This window comes from Trachypithecus francoisi, unplaced genomic scaffold (genome assembly GCF_009764315.1).
Source record: "Trachypithecus francoisi isolate TF-2019V2 unplaced genomic scaffold, Tfra_2.0 Lachesis_group18, whole genome shotgun sequence".
NCBI lineage: Eukaryota > Metazoa > Chordata > Mammalia > Primates > Cercopithecidae > Trachypithecus > Trachypithecus francoisi.
The window spans coordinates 13,704,106-13,723,130 of record NW_022681463.1 but is presented as its reverse complement, the minus strand read 5'-3'; the positions used below and the strand labels follow the sequence as shown (position 1 = coordinate 13,723,130).

Sequence of the window (19,025 nt, the reverse complement as noted above, 5' to 3'; positions counted from 1 at the left end):
GTGAGCCACTGTGCCCGGCCAAGGTTTCCCCTTTTTATAAGAATATCAGTCATATCATATTAAGGGCCCACCTAATCCAGTATGATCTCAACTAATTCTATCTGCAACCACCCTATTTCCAAATAAGGTCACATTCTGTGATACTAGGGTTAAAGTTTTCAAAATATGAATTGTAGGGGGACACAACTTAGCCCATAACAGCTCTCAGTCCGCTGATAACAGAATGTTATTAAATCCCATTCAGGTTGCTCTCAATCAATGTGGGTTTTCCCTGGAGTCAAGACAATAATCCTTGGGAGTAAACTGCTCACAGCTCACAGGGCTTTGCCACTGTTACCTGGTCCCTGCTTACGTATCATTTCTCCGGTTACTGTCTTACACGATGACATCTCTATTTCCCATGTGGTCAGTGGTTGGCAGTCCTTGTGGGCCCATCTACTTGTTCTCACCATAGGCCCTCTTAGGACAGCAACCTTCCTTTGGAGCAATTATGGTTGTTCTCCTGAGCCATGCTGGGTCTGTGGGACACTTGGTGGCCTAGGTCAGGCACCTGTGGCCTCAACAGCCACAAGTTTATTCTGTTGAAATTGTTCTGAGATGATTCAGAGAAAACTTGCAAATCCTCTGCAGGGATGTGCAGATTGGACCACAGGCTCTGTCTTTCCCTTGTCTATACTCCATCCCTCCTGGGGTGGGGCAGGGGACAGGGCCTTTTTGTGGAGTGCCACACAATTCATAGCTTTTCTATACATTTCTCATACTAGTGTAACATTTTTCTGAATAATAGTGTCCTTTTCATTTAAATAGTCAGTAGTTACATTCTATTGGCTCTTCACAGCCCCTCGGCTTGCAAAGATTAGTATTTCTCTGTCTTCCCCAGGCAGTGACTTGCGAATATGTCAGGATACTATGAGTTGTAACATCTCTTGATATCATTGAAATCCCAAAAAACTATCATTGTTAAACAACATCTTTAATATTATTGCTTATAGAAAGACTGTTTGTAACGTATATGTTTTTTCCTTTTTAAAATTTTTGAGTGAAATATCCTAAAGTATAAAAAATAGCAATATTAATATTGTGTGTTCATCACCCAGCTTAAAAAATAGAATTTTTCCTACAGCTTTGCAAATCTATGCTTACCTCAATGCAAAACATTTTTGATTACACATCAGAAGTAAAATTTATACATATATGCATATTCATTTATAATTTATATAGGCATATTTTACGTCAACATGTTGTGCACATAAAATGTGCAAAATAAACATTTTTAAAGATAAAACAAAAATAAGGATAAGTATTAATTCCAGTGTTTTCTTCTTGTATACCAAATATATTTTTTTAACTCCCTCAGTGAGGGCCCTACATTTCGGAAACCACCGGTTTGTATCAGGACCTTTGCTCTAAAGATGAAAAACACAGAAAAATGAATTTTTGCTATTGGTTATGTTTCTGTTGCTTTTCCAAAGGCAGCTGATGTCAAGGTATAATATGGATATGGGAAGGGGTGGCATTTAGGAACCTTGAAATAATATACTGACAATACACACAAGAAAATATATGTGCATGTATTTCAGTGTTTTATGTGTGTGTGTGTGATTTTATATAGATAAAACATTGGTTAGCCCTTTAAAGTCTTTAAAATTCTTATCTGGCTCCAGTTGATTTTGAATTCATCTCTTAGTAATTTGTCTGTTTGTTTTATGGACATTCACCAGGAAAATTTCGTACCTCTGTAACCCAGATGCACTATTAGTATTTGATCAGGGATTTTTGTGTGCTATATGAGAGAAGGACTCAGACTCAGAATTTGCACTTAATGTCCTTTATTTCATTCTGCAAAAGTACTTCTTTATTTAAGTTTTGGGTTGTGATGGTCAGGACAGTTGTGTTAGGACAACCTGCTCTCCAAACACTTTCAGTGTGGATAGTAATAACTATCATTTTATTGATAAGTAGTGTTCTAAGTGCTTTGTGGGTACTGACTCATTTAACAGCTCTCTGAGAGAGGTGCTATTATTAGCTCCTTTTTCACATAGGAAGAAGCAGAGATCATGAGAGGTGTTATGAGTTGAATTGTGTCTGCCCAAAAGATGTGTTGAAGTTCTAACACCCAGTACCTCAGGATGTGATCTTACTCGGAAATTGGGCCTTGCAGAGATAATTTATTAAGTTGAGATCATACTGGAGTAGAGTGGGCCCTTAATCCAGTATGGCTGGTATCCTTATAAGAGGAAGAAAAGAGGCCGGGCACGGTGGCTCACGCCTGTAATCCCAGCACTTTGGGAGGCCGAGGCAGGCGGATCACCTGAGGTCAGGAGTTCGAGACCAGCCTGACCAACATGGAGAAACCCTGTCTCTACTAAAAATACAAAATTAGCCAGGGGTGGTGGCACATGCCTGTAATCCCAGCTAGTCGGGAGGCTGAGCCATTGCACTCCAGCCTGGGCAACAAGAAGGAAATTCCGTCTCAAAAAATAAAAAAAAAAGAAGAGACATACAGAGACATGACTGGAGAAGGCCATGTAATTGGAATGATTGGAGAGGCAAAGATCGGGGTGATTCAACTGCAAGCTGAGGAACTCCAAGAAATGTAGGTCACTGCAAGAAGCCAAAATAAGGCAACGAAGGATTCTACTCAAAGTCTCAAGAGACCTGGTCCTGTTCACACCTGGTTTGGGACTTCTAGTCTCAAGAAATATGAGACAAAACACTTCTGTTGTCTGGAGTTACTCAATTTGTGGGACTTTGTTATGGCAGTTCTTAGCCAACTAATATGATGGATTCAATAGTTGCCTAAAGTTACATAGTGAGCAAGTCGTGCAAGCAGAATCTGAGTCAAGCAGTCTGTTACTGGAGCCTGCACTCCACAGCCCTGCCTATCCCTCCTCATGGGACAGACAGAGCGGTGCCATGCTGATGCACAGCTCCTGCTGGGGAATGGGGAATAAGGCTGTGAGCAGAGATTGCTCCTTAGGTATCCAGTGGAACTTAGGATGAAGAACGAAGCAGCAGTGTCGGATGAAGAATATTATTAATGTTTATCAAAGATGCACATTCAAAGAGTTCTGAAAAACATTTTCAACATTGGGAGGAATGTTAAATATCATCTCATTATGCAATGCTTTTACTTTGAGTCACCATTTAAAAGATAAAGTTTATAGCCTTGCTGATCTCCTGTGCATATACTTACATCATATGTGAATACATAGACACATATATGCACACATAAATGTGCATGTATTCATTTAGCCAGATTCCTTGTGCCTCTGTATTAAAAATGGTCAAGTTTCTATCTCAAACCATGGAATAATTATAATATCAGATAAAGAATTCTTTCATGATCTTTTCTTAGAATTCTAGATGTGACATAGTTTCCTCCCTCTACAGTGAGGGAGGAAGTAAGAGTGACTTGTGAAGGTGCATTTTTCTTTTTCAGTAAAACTGGGGAGATTTCACTTATCTCAGGTATCCTATTCTGGATACAACATTTCAAGAGTCTTGTATTCCTGTTTGATTATCAAGTGCACTTGAATTGACCAATAAATATTGGTAGATGTTAAGTTCTCCGGCTTGAGAGGCTTCTGTCATTTGGTGTATCTGATGCTAACAGATTCTCTTAAATAAAATGCCCCACAAGGGGCTGGGTGCGGTGGCTCACGCCTGTAATCCCAGCACGTTGGGAGGCCGAGGTGGGCGGATCATGAGGTCAGGAGATTGAGACCATCCTAGCTAAAATGGTGAAACCCCGTTTCTACTAAGAATACAAAAATTAGCCAGGCATGGTGGTGCACTCCTGTAGTCCTAGCTACTCGCGAGACTAAGGCAGGAGAATTGCTTGAACCCGGGAGGCGAAGGTTGCAGTGAGATGAGATAGCGCCACGAACTCCGTCTTAAGAAGAAAGAAAAAAAGAAGAAGAAGCCCAACAAGAAGGCAAAAGACCAAGGAAGAAACTAAAGTGAGGATTGTTTTTATTGCAAAAGAGGTGGAGGAATCTTTAAAGATTTCTGATATAGCAGAAAGCCAGATATTGCATGTTCTCACTTATAAGAGAATGAGCTAACTAATGGGTACACAGGGACATAAAGATTGACGTAATAGACACTGGGGACTCCAAAAAGGGGGAGGGAGGGAGGGAGGAGGTGGAGGTTGGAAGGTGATCTTTTGGATCTAATGCTCATTATTTGGACGATGGGGGCACTAGAAGCTCAGTCCCCACCATCAGGCAATATACCCATGTAACAAACATGCACAGGTGCCCCGAATCTACAATTTTTAAAAAAGATTTCTGACAAATAGAGTCTTAGAACTGAAAGCTAGAAGGTGACAAAGAGAACGGAGAATGTCTGTCATCAAATCTAGTGGTCTTCCCTTTCTCTCGTTCCCTTCTCGGGACACCTGAGATATGCCATACTGTCTTTTATTATCATGGATTCTCTGGTAGGGAAAGCGTCGCCAAGTTTTTGGGATTTATGTGGATGGAATAGGACACAGGAAGAAAAAATTCAGATACCCTCTTAAAGGGACATGCCTTGCCTCTCTCAAGAAATTCTGATCTCGTATACATTTTTAATTTACCAGACAAAAATATTGGGACCAGAAACATTAAAAGATTAACCAACTGGCTGAAGTCCACAGAGCTAGCAGTGACATCATCTATACTAACACCTAGAGGTTTCCTGAATCCCAAACTAGTGTTTGTGTATTTGTATTTGTGTGTGTGTGTTTATATAACTTTCATGAATTTGATACACATGAATATATGTTTGACTTTATAAAATTTTCTAAGTTCAGCCAAAATACTGTATTTTGCTTTACTGTAATTTCAGCTTCTTCCTTCAGTCACAGGTTTTTAGAATTCTAATATTTAAAGCCCCCAGTTTTAGTAGTATGAATGCAAATGCACCTTAGCAATAAGCATGTCTTGATTATCTGCAATATTTTAATGGATACTTTGAATGACACATAGAATTTTAACTGTGTTATCATTGATTTTAGTAGCAAACAAGATCTGATCACAATAAATTGATGTCTGTCACCCCTTTGTTTTAATAGGTTAAGTGCCCAATTTGAAAATACTACTTTGTTATGAGAAAAAGAAAATAATTGAGGGTATAGTATGGGATTTTCAAGATGAAGGGAATCTTGGGGCTATTCAATCCAATCTCTTAATTTTGCACATGAGCACAGTGAGGTAGCTCAAGGAAAATTTCATGACTAGTTTCATGACTAAAGTTCAATAACTTTACTGTTAAAGTTCTTTCACCAAGCGTTATGAATAATCCAGTTCTAAGCATGTGTGTTTCAAAGGAAGCAGTAAAAATAAAACCAGTGCTATCAAACAACCAGTCCATAGCTTTTGCTAGCACCACTCTTCCTAGAGCAAAAGAGTCCTTTCAAGTCCATTGCTAAATTCCAGAACTAAACAGATAATGTTGGCTATCATGGGAAAAATGTAGCTTTTGAGCTTACCAGCTATGTGAACTTGAGCCAAACCAAACTACTTAAACTCTGCTCAGTCTTCTCACTTGTAGAATGGAAAAGCAAAGCCCATCTTATTGGCTCATTATGAAAATCAGACTAGCTTGCATAAAGTACTCATCATAGTAGTGGAAGCCAATAATTATTAGTTTCCTTTTCTTCTCTTCTTTTTTATTTTCCTGTCAAGATTACATAGCTAGTTAGTGTCCAGGCAGGACAAGAGTAGAGACCTTTTAATTTCGAGGCAGTGGAACCTTCTATATTCTTGCATTGTCCACATGAAAGTGTTCTCAGGAATGAAAAGCAGAAATATCTGTGGAACTTTTTTTTTTTTTCCTCAGCTTGAGAAGCAAGCCAGGGACTGGTGCCCTGTCTTAAAAATGGTGAAGTTTCTATCTCAAATCATGAAATAATTGTAATATCAGATAAATAATTATTTCACAATTTTTTCTTAGAATGTGACATAGTTTCTTTGTTTCTTATTACTAGAGAAGGCTTAGGAATCTATGGTGGCTCAAAAATGACTAGAGAAAAATTGAGTTTATCTATTATAAACTGAGCATATTTGAATACCTGGAAAATAGGACACAAAACAGGTTTTGGGAATTTACATATTTGAACAAAGCAAATGGATTTTAGCTGGCAGAGTCAACTAAGTGTTCAAATTAAAATACCTCTATTTCAAGGTTATCATGAGGCTGTAGCAGTGGTACACCTAGCTTATTTGATGCACAGAGAGAATAAACTTTTAATATCTGTCCTTCTCTATGTGATAAAATTGTTGCCAGTAGTAATCGTGAAAAGATAATTAACAATCAAATTTTTAAAATTTGTTTTTAGTCTTAAAACACATTACAATGTGTGTAGAATAATACATTTACTTTTAAAAGATACTATAAAATTAAGTTAAATCATTTATACATGAGCAAAAATTTACACCTACATCAAAAGTTACACATTACATCCCTCTGTATGCTGTTTTAAAATGTAAAAACAAACATTCCAAGTGGTTAAAAAGACAAATACAGGTAACTCAAGTTATCTTTTTTTTTTTTGTATTTAAAAGCTCTGAGCTATAATTGATTATTTCCAATATACATGTAAGTGCAGGGCTGTATAGCATCACAGGTGTTGGGGATGTGAGCTCTAGTTATTCTTTATCCTTAATGAACTTATTAGCAAAGTGGCTGTAAGATTCTGGTTCCACTTAGGGACGTAGAAAGTTACAAAGTGTGATTCCCATTCTTACATTGAAGAAAAGTGGGACAATTAAAAATCCCCATGTGTTTCTGAATTCATCCAAGATCTGAAGTCACAGGAAAAGCAACTGGCCCAAAATCTGGAGATAGGCAGATGAAGGGAGAGAGAGAAATGAGCTCGGGCTTAGCTGGGTAGACACAATTAGGCACTGAGAAGGGTGGTGGGAAAGTTGTTAGTGGCCAAACGTGCCCTTGTGAATGAGCATGAAGCCCCTGGGTGCTGCAGAATTTGAGAGAGTCCACACCCTCTTCAGATTTGTATCTGTAAATCCCACTGAGCTCTCACAGAAAGGACTGGAGGATGCTTTTGAAAACAGATCCAGGAAGTGGGGAACTCAAGGAAGAGAGGAGCAACTCCTCCAGGATGGTCATGAAACTATCCAGACATTTGGTACCTATTTCCTCTATAAAACAAAATCTTTGTTGGGGGAAGGGTAATAAATCTTCTTGCTCTTAGAGCACTTGTGAGTATCCATGGCAGCTATGGGAAGGAAACAGGAACATAAATAAATGAAAGCTTGACATAGAAAAATAACAAAGAATACACATCACCCAAAAACAAAGAGGTGGACTTATCATTTTCAAATAACCAAACACAAAAACAAACAAACTCTTACAGGCAGTTACAGAAAAAGAAACATTATATGCAGAGGAACAAAGATACTAATGACAGGGGACTTCTTGTCAGAAACCATGCAAGCTTGGGGAAAATGGAGTGATGTATTTGAAGGCCTGAAAGAAATAGATGTTAGCATTGAATTCTATATCCAGCAAAAAGTATATTCCAAACATGAAAACAATTAAGGATTTTTATGAGGCTATTTATTACAGCAGATCTACCCTAAATAAATGTAAAGGAAGTTCTCTAGACAAAACGAATGTGATACTTGACAAATTTGAATCTACACAAAGAAAGAAGAGCAATGGAAATGGAATAAATTAAAGTATAATAGCATTATAGTTTTATTTTTAGGGCAACTAAAAATAACTGACTGTTTAAAACAAAATTAATGGCAGTAGATTCTGTGTCTATAGGAAACGTGTGTGTGTTTATGCATAAGTAAAATGGCACAAAGAATGAGAGGAAAGAGCTGGGAATTTAATGTTTTAAGTTCCTTAAATTACATGTAAAGTGGTACAATATTATTTGAATGTAAACTCTGGTTGATTAAAGATATGTAATGTATACAATAGGACAACCACTAAAAATCAAAGTATACAAATAGTAGAGGAAATAGAATAAAAAATAATCCTCAATAAACAAAACAGAAAGCAGAAAAAAGAGGCACAAACAAGAACTGATAAAGCTAATGAAAATTGCTTAGAAAGTTGGTAGATTTATATCCAGCAATGTAAAAAAATCATGTTAAGTGTGACCTCTTTAAATTAACCAGTTAAAAGATAGAGATTGTCAGATTGTATAAAAACTGAGACATGACTAATCTATAAGAAACCACTTTAAAGATAAGACATTGACAGGTTAAGTATAAATGAATGGGAAAGGTATTCTATGCAAACACCCGTCAAATGAAAACTAGATCAACTTTACTGATATTAGACAAAGTAGGCTTTAGGACAAGAAATAATATCAAGGATAAAGACAGATATTACACAAAGAAAAAGTAATTATATCCTAAGTTTAAAAATGCTAAATATATATGCACATAAAGCATTTCAAAATACATAAATTTTAAAAACGACAGACTGAAAGGGGAAAAAATCCACAATTGTAGTCAATGTCAATACTCCTTTATCATAGTGGACATAACAAGTAGATAGAAAATTAGTGAGGATATAGAAAACCTGAACAAAACGATTACCAGCTTGACCAAATTGACATTTATAGAACAGCAGAAGATACATTATTTTAAAATAATGTATCTTCTGCTGTTGTATTTGTATTTGTATTTGTAATGTATTTTAAAATAATTTCCAATAAGGAAAATTGGACAAGATAGATCATCTTCTGGGTCATAATAGAAGCCTTCAGAAATTTAAAATAAACTGTATGATCGTATAATAATGTGATTAAACTAGAAATTACAGAAATAGATCTGAAAAAAATTTAAACAACACGCTGCTACATAACCCGTAGGTCAACAGGAAATCTCAAGGGATATTAAAAATATTTTAATGAATGAAAATAAAATAATTTATAAATAAAAATATTTAACTGAATGAAAATAAAAATATAACATATCAAAAATTTGTGGATTGCAGCTAACATAGTACTTAGAGAAAAATTTACAGAATGAAATGTTTGTTAGAACAGAATAAGTGTTTAAAATTAATTTATACTTCTACCCTAGAAAATAGAAAAAAGACCTCATTAAATCCAAATACAGGAGAAGGAAGAAAAATAATAAAGATTAGAGAAAAAAATAGTGAAATTGAAAAGAGAAAAACAATAAAGAAAGGTCACAAAACCAAAAGCTGATTATTTGAAAATAACAATAAAATTGATTTATTTTTAAGCAGACTGATGAAGAAACATATAAGACATACGAATACTACCAGCATCAGCATGAAATAGCATACATAATATCCAACATTATGCATGTTAAAAAGATAGAAAGCTTATGATATCAGCGGGTCTGTGCCTGTTAAGTTCAGGAACTTAAATGAAATGGGCCAAGTTCTTGAAAGACACAATCTGCCAAAATCAATTAAAAAGAAATAGATAACTTGAATAGCCCAGTATTGGTCAAGCAAAGTGAATCACAGTTAAACATTTGTAAAAAGGAATATTCTAGGCTCCCATGATTTTACTAGCAAATTCTACCAAACCCTTAAGGATAAAATAATGCTAATTCTATACTACCTCTTCCAAAAACTAGGAGATTAGAGAATACAGTTCAAATCACTTCATTAGGGCAACATTTTCCTTATCCTTAAAGTAGGCAAAGACCTTACAACAAACAAAACTACTTGCCAGTGTGATTTATAAACATAGACCACCAAATCTTTAATAGAATATTAGTAAATGGAATCCGATATATAAATACATAAAATACAATACTTAACAACCAAATGAGGTATGTCTCAAGATGCAAGTCTGGTACAACATTAAAAACTCAACCCATGTATTTCACTGTATTCACAGACTAAATATTGTTAAGACTGGCAATTCTGTCTACTTTTATCTATAGATTCAATGCAATCCCTATCAAAATCTGTGCAAGCTTTTTTGCTGATGTCAACATACTGATTCTAGAATTTATATAGAAAATCAAAGGAACTACAAAAGCCAAAATAATTTTTAAAAAGAACAGAGTTGGAGTTCTCAGAATACTTGATTTCCATACTTACTATAAATCACAGTAACCAAGACTGAGGTTGTAGCAGAAGAATAAGCCTGGAGTTAGGCAAAGGTTTTTCAGGTAGATACCACAAAAACAACTATTAAAGAAAAAACTTGATAAATTGGGTTAAGATCAAAACCTTTTACTCTTCAAAAGATACTGTTAATAGAACAAAAGGCAAGTCACAAATTGGGAGAGAATATTTGCAAATTACATTTGTGACAATGAACTTCTATCCAGGATATATGTACATATATATGTATACATAATTTGTATACATATATATCCATACATAAATGTATATATAACAATTTATGTGTGTATACACATATGTATCCTGGATATATATGTGCATATATGTGTGTATATGTATGTTGATATACATATATGTTTTTTATATATACATATATATGACAATGAACTTGCATCCAGGATAAACATACATATACATGTATATATAAATTTATAAACATATATATATAGAAATATAGGTATATGTGTATGTGTACATGTGTATATATAATTATATATGTTATATATTCATATATAAAAAATGACTCAACTTTCAATACAAAAATGGGCAAAAGAAGATAGATGTATTGCAAATAAGCATATGAAAGGATATGCAGTATCATCAGAGCAGAGTTACACTGCCACAGGCCAGGTAATGCCCAAGAAGACCAGCAACTACCAACAACCAGGAGAGAAGCATGGAACAATTTCTCCCTCAGGTCCTCCAGAACTAACCAACCTGATTTCAGGTTCCAGCCTTCATCACTGTGAGAGAATAAATTTCTGTTTTTTTAAGCCACCGAGTTTGTGGTGCTTTGGTATGGAAGATTCAGGAAACTAACACATAACAAATAAATTATTTTGAAAAATGAGATTTTTTTTTGAAGCCATATTATTAACACTGTAACGTAGATTACCTTGCCACAATATAATATAGCAACCTAATTCCTCAAGGTCTGGTAAAGCTCTTATTAACCTTAGAAAAAATTGTAAAAAATAGTCTGAATACTATTTTTAAAATATATATCTATCTTTAACAAGGTTACACAGGCTATTTGATAATTCTTGACAGTCAGAAATCAATTCCTATTCAATGAGTTTTCCTAAATGGAAGAAAATGAATCATGGAACCCTTACTGGGCATAAGGTTTAGAAAGAATGTAAAGGCAGATGGCCCTGTCTGACATTAGCTGTCATCTTTGCCTCCAGACAGATGCTAAGGAAGAAGCTGAAAACACATTATAGTGTCTGACACAGTGTTAATTTAAGCATGTGCCTAAGATGCTAATATGGGTTTGAGAAAATGGGGCCTCCTAGCCAAAGTTTTGCAAATTCTAAGGTAAGAAAAATTAAAAATATTTTTCATGATAGGACATATGAGGCTCATTAGTGTGCTGATGTATATCATGACACATTAAAACAGAAGATAGCAGGCTCTTTTCCGTGTTTATTTTACTTTAGAATCTTCTGTAAAGAGAGTTTCATGAAACTGAGCCTCCGTGGACTCACTTCATGGGATAAGCTACTCAGAATATTGCTTCTATTGATGCTTCATTGGGTCAGTTTGGAAGGGATGTAAGATACATCTCTCCCTATCTTGTATACATTTTGTTTATTTTACCCATCTTTCTATTTTTAACCTTCTAACCTTTAAAAAGATGTTACCTTTGACCCACAATTATTTCCCATCTCTATTGTGTATACTTTAGGATCTAAGATGTCCTATTCAATATAAAATTTAAAAAATCACATTAAGTAGTCTTTCATTCTTGATTCACCAAATTATTGCTACCATAATGCTTTATCTTCTAAATCATTTCTATTTTCTTTAATGTTTATATAAAGACTGTTTATTGGTGTGGAACCTTAAGAAACAGCTGATATTCAACTTATGAAAGTGGCAATTCCATATGGTTCAACCTAATACACTAATGTTATTAAAGAGTCAACACAGTTTCCAAGATAGTTGATTTATCAAAGAGCCTTAGCCACTGCAGGAATTTGGCTTAATGTTTTATAAATAGTCCAGGTGGTTGACAGGAGAGATCACTTTTGCTTATAAATGAGACCAAGTTGGCCAAGATTGACAATATCTTGTAGGGCCAGGTAGGAATGCACAATGATGCCATCAACTGGACGAAGTAATGTGTGCCAAATAGAATGAATTTCAGTTAAGATACTTGCAAGGTTTTGTTTATAAAATAGAATAATTTTATAAATGCAACAGAAATAGGAACATTTACATGGACTGAGCCACCATAAAGAGCAGTTTTAAAGTCACAGCCAATCACAGATTCAGGCTCTGCCGAACATGCCCAGATGGGCAGCTTTCAAGCCATTCATACTGACCAACCATCTGGACCTTATCCCTTGGATTTCAGCTACCACGTTGAATCGGATCAATGACTTCATGTGGCCTGTGAATTTTAGACATTTAGACATAGTAGTATTGTCTTGAGTAATGTATGTACACTCTTCCTGTAACTCATTCAAAATCTGTTCAACTTTCAAGGGCCAGTTAACCGTCAAGGAAGTCCATAAAGTCTCTACTCTTATGTCTATAGGTCATAGACCATATCGCTCAACTTAACTCGAGGTGACAATCACTTCTGGCTGAAATCACATCAGCTTCTTTGTATATTAGCCTTGACTTTGAAGTTTGTAAGTTCTTTGAGGACAAGGACTAAGTACTGCACATGTTTTGTACTTCTGTCAGACTAATGTGCAATCAATAAAAACTAGTAGGCTTCATCAAGCAGGACTTAATAACGTTACTGATCACAACAATGAAAACAACATGCATTAAAGCAAAATGACCATTGAGAACATTAAAGACTGAGAAATTTCTGTGGAGGTTGATGAATATGAAACAAAATATATACATATTTTATGACCATATTACTGAAGTTGGTATATAATATATCCATAAATTTCATTACATGCTTAATTTCAGTAACTGTAAGGCCAGTGTTTAGTTTAGTAGAGTTTCATGTAAGAGTCTTCATTCAAGTTTGTGGTTTAATGTGTTACGTAAAATACAGTTAAGTAGAAGTATTTTTTCATTGGACTTTTGTCTCTTAAATACTGAGATGCTGGATAGAATGTTTTTTCAGTGCTGAATTTTCTGATCATGTGATTTACTAGGTTTTTTAATGTATTATCCTAGTGTCTTCATAAATTAATGTTTTCACAATCGTTTATCAGTTGATTATTGAAATAAAATTTTCACATTCTATTGCATTTTATATAATAGCATTACCCCTCAGCCACTGTGATATACATGAGTTTCAATTTATTATAACTCAGTCCCAAATCAATGTCACCGTTAAGAGTGTGTGTTACAGTAATGGTTATCTTTGGAAAACAATTTGAGTCTGACTAGATGTTGTTCAATCCTCAGGCCATGGTAAGTGTGACTGTGGCAAGTGCAAGTGTGACCAGGGATGGTATGGGGATGCTTGCCAGTACCCAACTCACTGTGACTTGACAGAGAAGAAAAGTAACCAAATGTGCAAGAATTCACAAGACATCATCTGCTCTAATGCAGGTAAGAAGTATACCCTGTGAAAATGCTTAAGTGAAATAATCAAATTTTGTTTTTAATGGAAATATGTGGGCATGGAGAATGTCGAATCTCTGAGTGAGTCTGCTTTTGAGTATGTTTTTTAGAAGTGAAATTCAGATAAATCAATAGCAAAAATGCCATCTTGCTGAGACAGGCAAGTTTGATACTTTCCAGCTGTTCCAAATGCCTCCTTCTAGCAGGATATTCACTGGAAACAACACCCCAACAACATTTTATGTAAATTGCGAGCCATGATATTGAATACCGGATTACATCTGTTAAAAGGGATTTATATAAACCGACTTAATTATTTTCTGTTACAGATCAAGGGTGCTTTGAATTTTTACCTTCGCAAAATAAAACCAAATACTTTAAGTCTGATAGAAGTTTCAGATATACTGGTTATAAAGCTCTTTGAAGGATATAGTCTCAGAAAGATTTTGTTTGATCAAAATATTTTTTGTTTTATAGAAGTTATTCGAAAATATTTTTTACAAAATTATAGAGATGTTATTAAAATTGATTAGCAAAATCATATAAAAGAGTTGCAGTTTAGGTTTCAATGGTATTTAGCGAGTGTTACCTAAATTAAATACTATTTTTACATTTGGGCAGGTGAAACCTCAAAATCAATTTTTCTCAACCGTGGTTGAACATCAGCATCCCAAGGGGAAAGGAATAAACCGTCAGTTCTCATGTAGTACACCAGAGGTTCTGTTTCAAGTGCTTTGGTGTCTGGCCTTGACTTTGGTGGTTTTTTTAAAGCTCTCTGGGTGATTTTAATATAGATCGAGTGTGCGACCCATTGCTCTAAATGCTAAAGGTCAGGATTTGACTTCACAAATGAGTACCTTTCCTCCTGAAGCTCACATTTTCGGTAGGGCCCATCTCTAACCAGAGCTGAGAATTCCCCACAGTCTGATTGCAACAGATTGTGTTTTAGACTGAACTCAGTAAAGGTGTTTTGCTGATAGGAATCAGGACCATATCCAAAGCAAGGTGTGAGTGGATCCGTCAGGGGTTATGACAAATGGTCTTAGCAGTTAGGTCCCTTTCTGTGTTCATGATGTTCTCATCATATTTCTCTAGCACTTCAGTCTTTCTTTCTTCTTAGTAGGATTTCTCTACTTCCAATTCATAACACCCACCCCTCCAAAACACACATGCGCGCGCACACACACACACACACACACGCCCCATAGCGTCTTTCATCTTGAAAAAATTCTTTGCAAATTTATTTCAGAAACAAGACCTGAATTCTGTTTTGGGTTTGAAATCTAATTTCCGATTTATTTATTTGTTGTTTGCAAATAAATTTAGGGTTTTATTTTTTAAAGAACATTATAATCAAACGCCGTAGTCTAGGATTCTAAAGATGTTTAATATTAAGGAATCTAAACATGTAATTCACCACATGAACATATCTTAAAGGAGAAAACATACAGAAGTGTTTCAGTGGATGATAAAATGTATTCAATAAAATATAAATGCATTTCTAGGACATCTGTACTCTCTCATTTTTTAAGCATGGATGCAATACCTTTATTCATAATCTGGTTTAGTCAAGTGACCCAATAGTGTCCTCTATAGCATTTTTCTCTCCTTGCAGGATTCAGTCTATTGAAAATATTATATTTATATCTCTCTTTACTCTTCTTTAAGCTGGGCCATTTCCACAGACTTTGCCTTTGGAGCATTGAAACTTCTGAAGAAAGTTGTCCCCATTTTATTAAAAGAAAAATGTACTTATCTTGGATTTGTCTTATGTCTCCCATGATTAGATTCATCATACACATTCTGAGGTAAAACACTGGAGAAATGGTTTCATGTTCTCAAAATGTTTCATATGGAAGCACATGATGTCCATCTGCTCATAGTGATGGTGTCAGTTTTGATGAGATGGTCAAGGTGTTGGCTGGTGTCTCAACTGTGTTATTTCTAACTTACCCTCTTCACAAATGTGCAGTCTATGAAGAAACACTTCAAAAGCATACATGTATCACATTCCTCACTAAAATTACCCTAGATTTATCATCCACGGATGACAATGACCTGATGCAGTATTGACAATGATGACTGGAAAATGATGATTTAAGAACTGTAACATTCTCTCCAAATGGACTAGTTGGTACTCAGCATTCTATCACAAACAGGAATCCTCTCTCACTTACCAGTTACTTGATATTTCATTTACTTAGTGACTTATTATCAGTCTAGAAGCACAATTCTTATTATTTCAGTAATTTGTTATTCATTTTGTACATAATTACTCTGGTGCACAGAATTTTCCAGATTAGGTATTAGAGCCCATCAGGCTAGCTTTTGTGTTTTTGTGACATGCCTCCCTTGTTTTTTTGTTTTTGCAATTCTTTACTTGTTGGCATAATAACACATTCCAGGGTCGTATTGGACCTGCTTCACCACACCTTTGGAATCAGCCACTTGTCCAAATAGCCCTGATTCCTTTTAGTGAAAATGATATTTGAATAAAAATTGTGAGCACTAGGGATGCTTATTTCCACTGGAGTGTATTTGCTTCTTGGCCCTTTCTGCAAACAGGCTTGTGTCAAAAAGGTAGATTGAATCATAATACAATTTTTATATTATCTGAGCAAACAATGATTTGTGAATCAAGCAGCTCCAAATCAGAAGTGGTTCAAGAGCTTCATTGAGGGAATGCAAGTGGGAGGCTTTTATAGGGTGAACAGAAAAAGAAAGCAAAGAAAAATAGTTGATTGGCTAACATTATATGGTTGCCTTATTTAGTCTATCCTTTTGGAAAGTCCCTAGTTATATAAGTTTGTTGGTTGCTTCTGATTGGTTAAACTTAAGTTCTGTTCTTCTTTAATGTAGACATTTACAAGATGTAACTTAGGTAAGTTTCAGTCATTTTTGAGTATCAGGCAAAGTTAGGGTTGTTTATGGGGCCTCAATGGCTTAGTCTGCTCAGGGATTATTTAGGCCTTGTCTCCATTTTAATTTATCTTGACACTAGTAAATATATGCCTGTGCATATACACACAAATACATATACACATACCTGCACACAGATATGCATGTACACATACATGCATATTTTAGAAATCATGAATTTACACCAATACATCTAATTCCAGTCCAACCTCACAGGATTACTTCTTGTTTTCTCCATTCCATATTTGCATGTCCCATTTTCAAAGGGAGAACCCTGTTTCCCAATACCTCCAACATACTTACTTATTTGCTGAATCCTATGCTACATCTCTACTTACTTCTAGAAGTGCTGCAGACACACCACTAAACCAAGAAAATCTACCAGAAGAGATTAGGATTTGCAGTCCACCCCTTTCCACTTCCCCCCACTCAGTGTACCTCAATCATGCCCAAGATTGGGGTATGTAGTCGAATGCTGTGTTATAAGTTATTCAGACTTATTTTATTTTCTTCTCTTTTCGTGTGGTTATGACACTTGTTTGAAATACAAGTTAGCTTATTTATTTCAGATCACTTTCAATTTTAGGTTTTATGATCCCTTCCCATCTGTATTAACATATTTTATAATGTATAGTACAGTAACTTGCTTCTAAAAGTCAAAGCTATGCAGAAAAGCATACTCAGAGAATCATCACTCTGTTCGTCAAACCTTGCACCCTGCTTACCCTCACCTTACAGATAACCAACTTTATCGCTTTCTTTCTTCTCTGTGCATGTATTTCTTTTTGTGTGAAGATAAATAGAAATATTTGTGTTATTGTTTCCCATTTTTTTCCCGTGCAGTGGTTGTGCTTTCCATGTGTTCTTTTGCACTCTGCTTTTACCACTCAATATAATCTCCTGGAATTCTTTCCAAATCAGTTCATAGAAATCCTTCTGGTTATTTTTTTCAAAAGCATAAGACTGGATTCTATGTATGCAATGTAATTTATTCAGTTGAGCTCTTATGCTTGAGCATTTAGACAGTTGCCAGTGTTTTGGATTGTAAATAATACTGCGCAGAATGATCTAGTGTACATATATTTTTATATTTTTGGAGGTGTATATTCAAGGCAAATTACCAGAAATGCAATTGGCCAAAAGATACATTTGTATTCAGTGTTGCATTTAATCTCTTCTGTCTCATTTATTCTTGTCTAAATATCTAAGCCTTTCATGTTTACTTTGGCAATCTCATTCTCCCTGTCTTTCTTTTAATACCCATTTCCACCATCCGAGTTCAGGACCACTTCCCCCAAATTGCATTAGCCTATGAAGTCTCTACTAATCTTTCCCTTTCATATCACGGTGTGGTTTTCTCAAGTAGTTTGGAGCAGAAGGGGAAGAAGAGTTAAGTGGATTGGGGAATGAGACTGAAGGGCAGGATGAGACAGAACTGGGAACCAAAGTGTTCCAGAGGCTTACTTTCTGGGAAAACTAGAAGGGAGGTCTAGTGTGCAGAGCAGGGTGAGGCCCCAGCACCACTGCACAGGGGTGTGGGCTGCTGTACATGTCTGGTCAGTCATCCTAGAGAGAGTCAGCTCTATTGGGCACTATGAGAAACACGGGCTAAAATAATCTAGTGTAAGGCAGAAGACCAATCCTAGAGGCTGAAATAACTGGCAACCACGAGAGAGAAGCTGTGTGTCATAACATGAGCACAGGAGTCTGGAGTTTTTGCCTGGGTGTCCATATGCCATGTCTTGGAGGCTCAATTGTGAATTCTGTTTTATGGGTGAGACAGGAAGTCTCTGAGCTGTTGTAAACTTCCCACATCAGCCAGGAATGGTTCTGACGTGTGGATGAGAGGAAGCTGCCTATGGGGGACTTCAGTGAGGAGTCATAGAATTTGGAGACAGAGGCTGTTCCTTCCCATCTTTCCTGAAAAACTTCCCCATACACAACCCTAACCAAGTGACTTCCTGCTCTCATATTGTATATGAGAGACCCATATTATATATGGTTACATGTATAATATTTATATGGGTTTATATTTGTATTTATAAAATAAGAAAACATATGACACAAAGGCTTTTGCAATAGACTTGTGGAAAATGCTATACGAAATGTATTAATAGGGTATCTCTTTCTTCCTGGTCTATGATTTACTTAATTTTAAGCATCTCATTATTTTCTATAGCACCTAGTTCCTTGCCAATAGCATAATAGATAGATAACAAGAAAGCTTAATGGCTGGATATTTGGGTGGTTGAGAGACAGAATGAATAAATGTGAAAATGAAAAAGGAGGATGATAATTAGAGAATAAAAACTAGATGAAGCAATAGCATAAATTATAGCATTAGATTTCAAATTACTTTTATGAATTGAGATAGATTTTAGGGAAAAATGTAATAAAATGAAGTTTAATAGCAGGAAAATTCACATGAGTATTTGCAAGGTAGAAAAATAAATTCGGCAAAATCACCATTTATATGTAACTATGAGAGA

The 19,025-nt window shown here is 35.5% G+C and overlaps 1 protein-coding gene across 2 annotated transcripts in view; it reads left to right on the top strand.

Moving 5' to 3' along the window:
- ITGBL1 (integrin subunit beta like 1) overlaps window positions 1-19,025 on the top strand; it is a 270,673-nt gene that overhangs the window by 109,147 nt on the left and 142,501 nt on the right. For both annotated transcript variants that reach the window (XR_004428980.1, XM_033177331.1), the window contains exon 3: window positions 13,459-13,605. Coding sequence is in view for 1 of the 2 variants with exons in the window: in XM_033177331.1 (XP_033033222.1) it covers window positions 13,459-13,605 (147 nt within the window). In the remaining variant the exon portion in view is untranslated. The remainder of the gene's footprint in view (window positions 1-13,458; window positions 13,606-19,025) is intronic.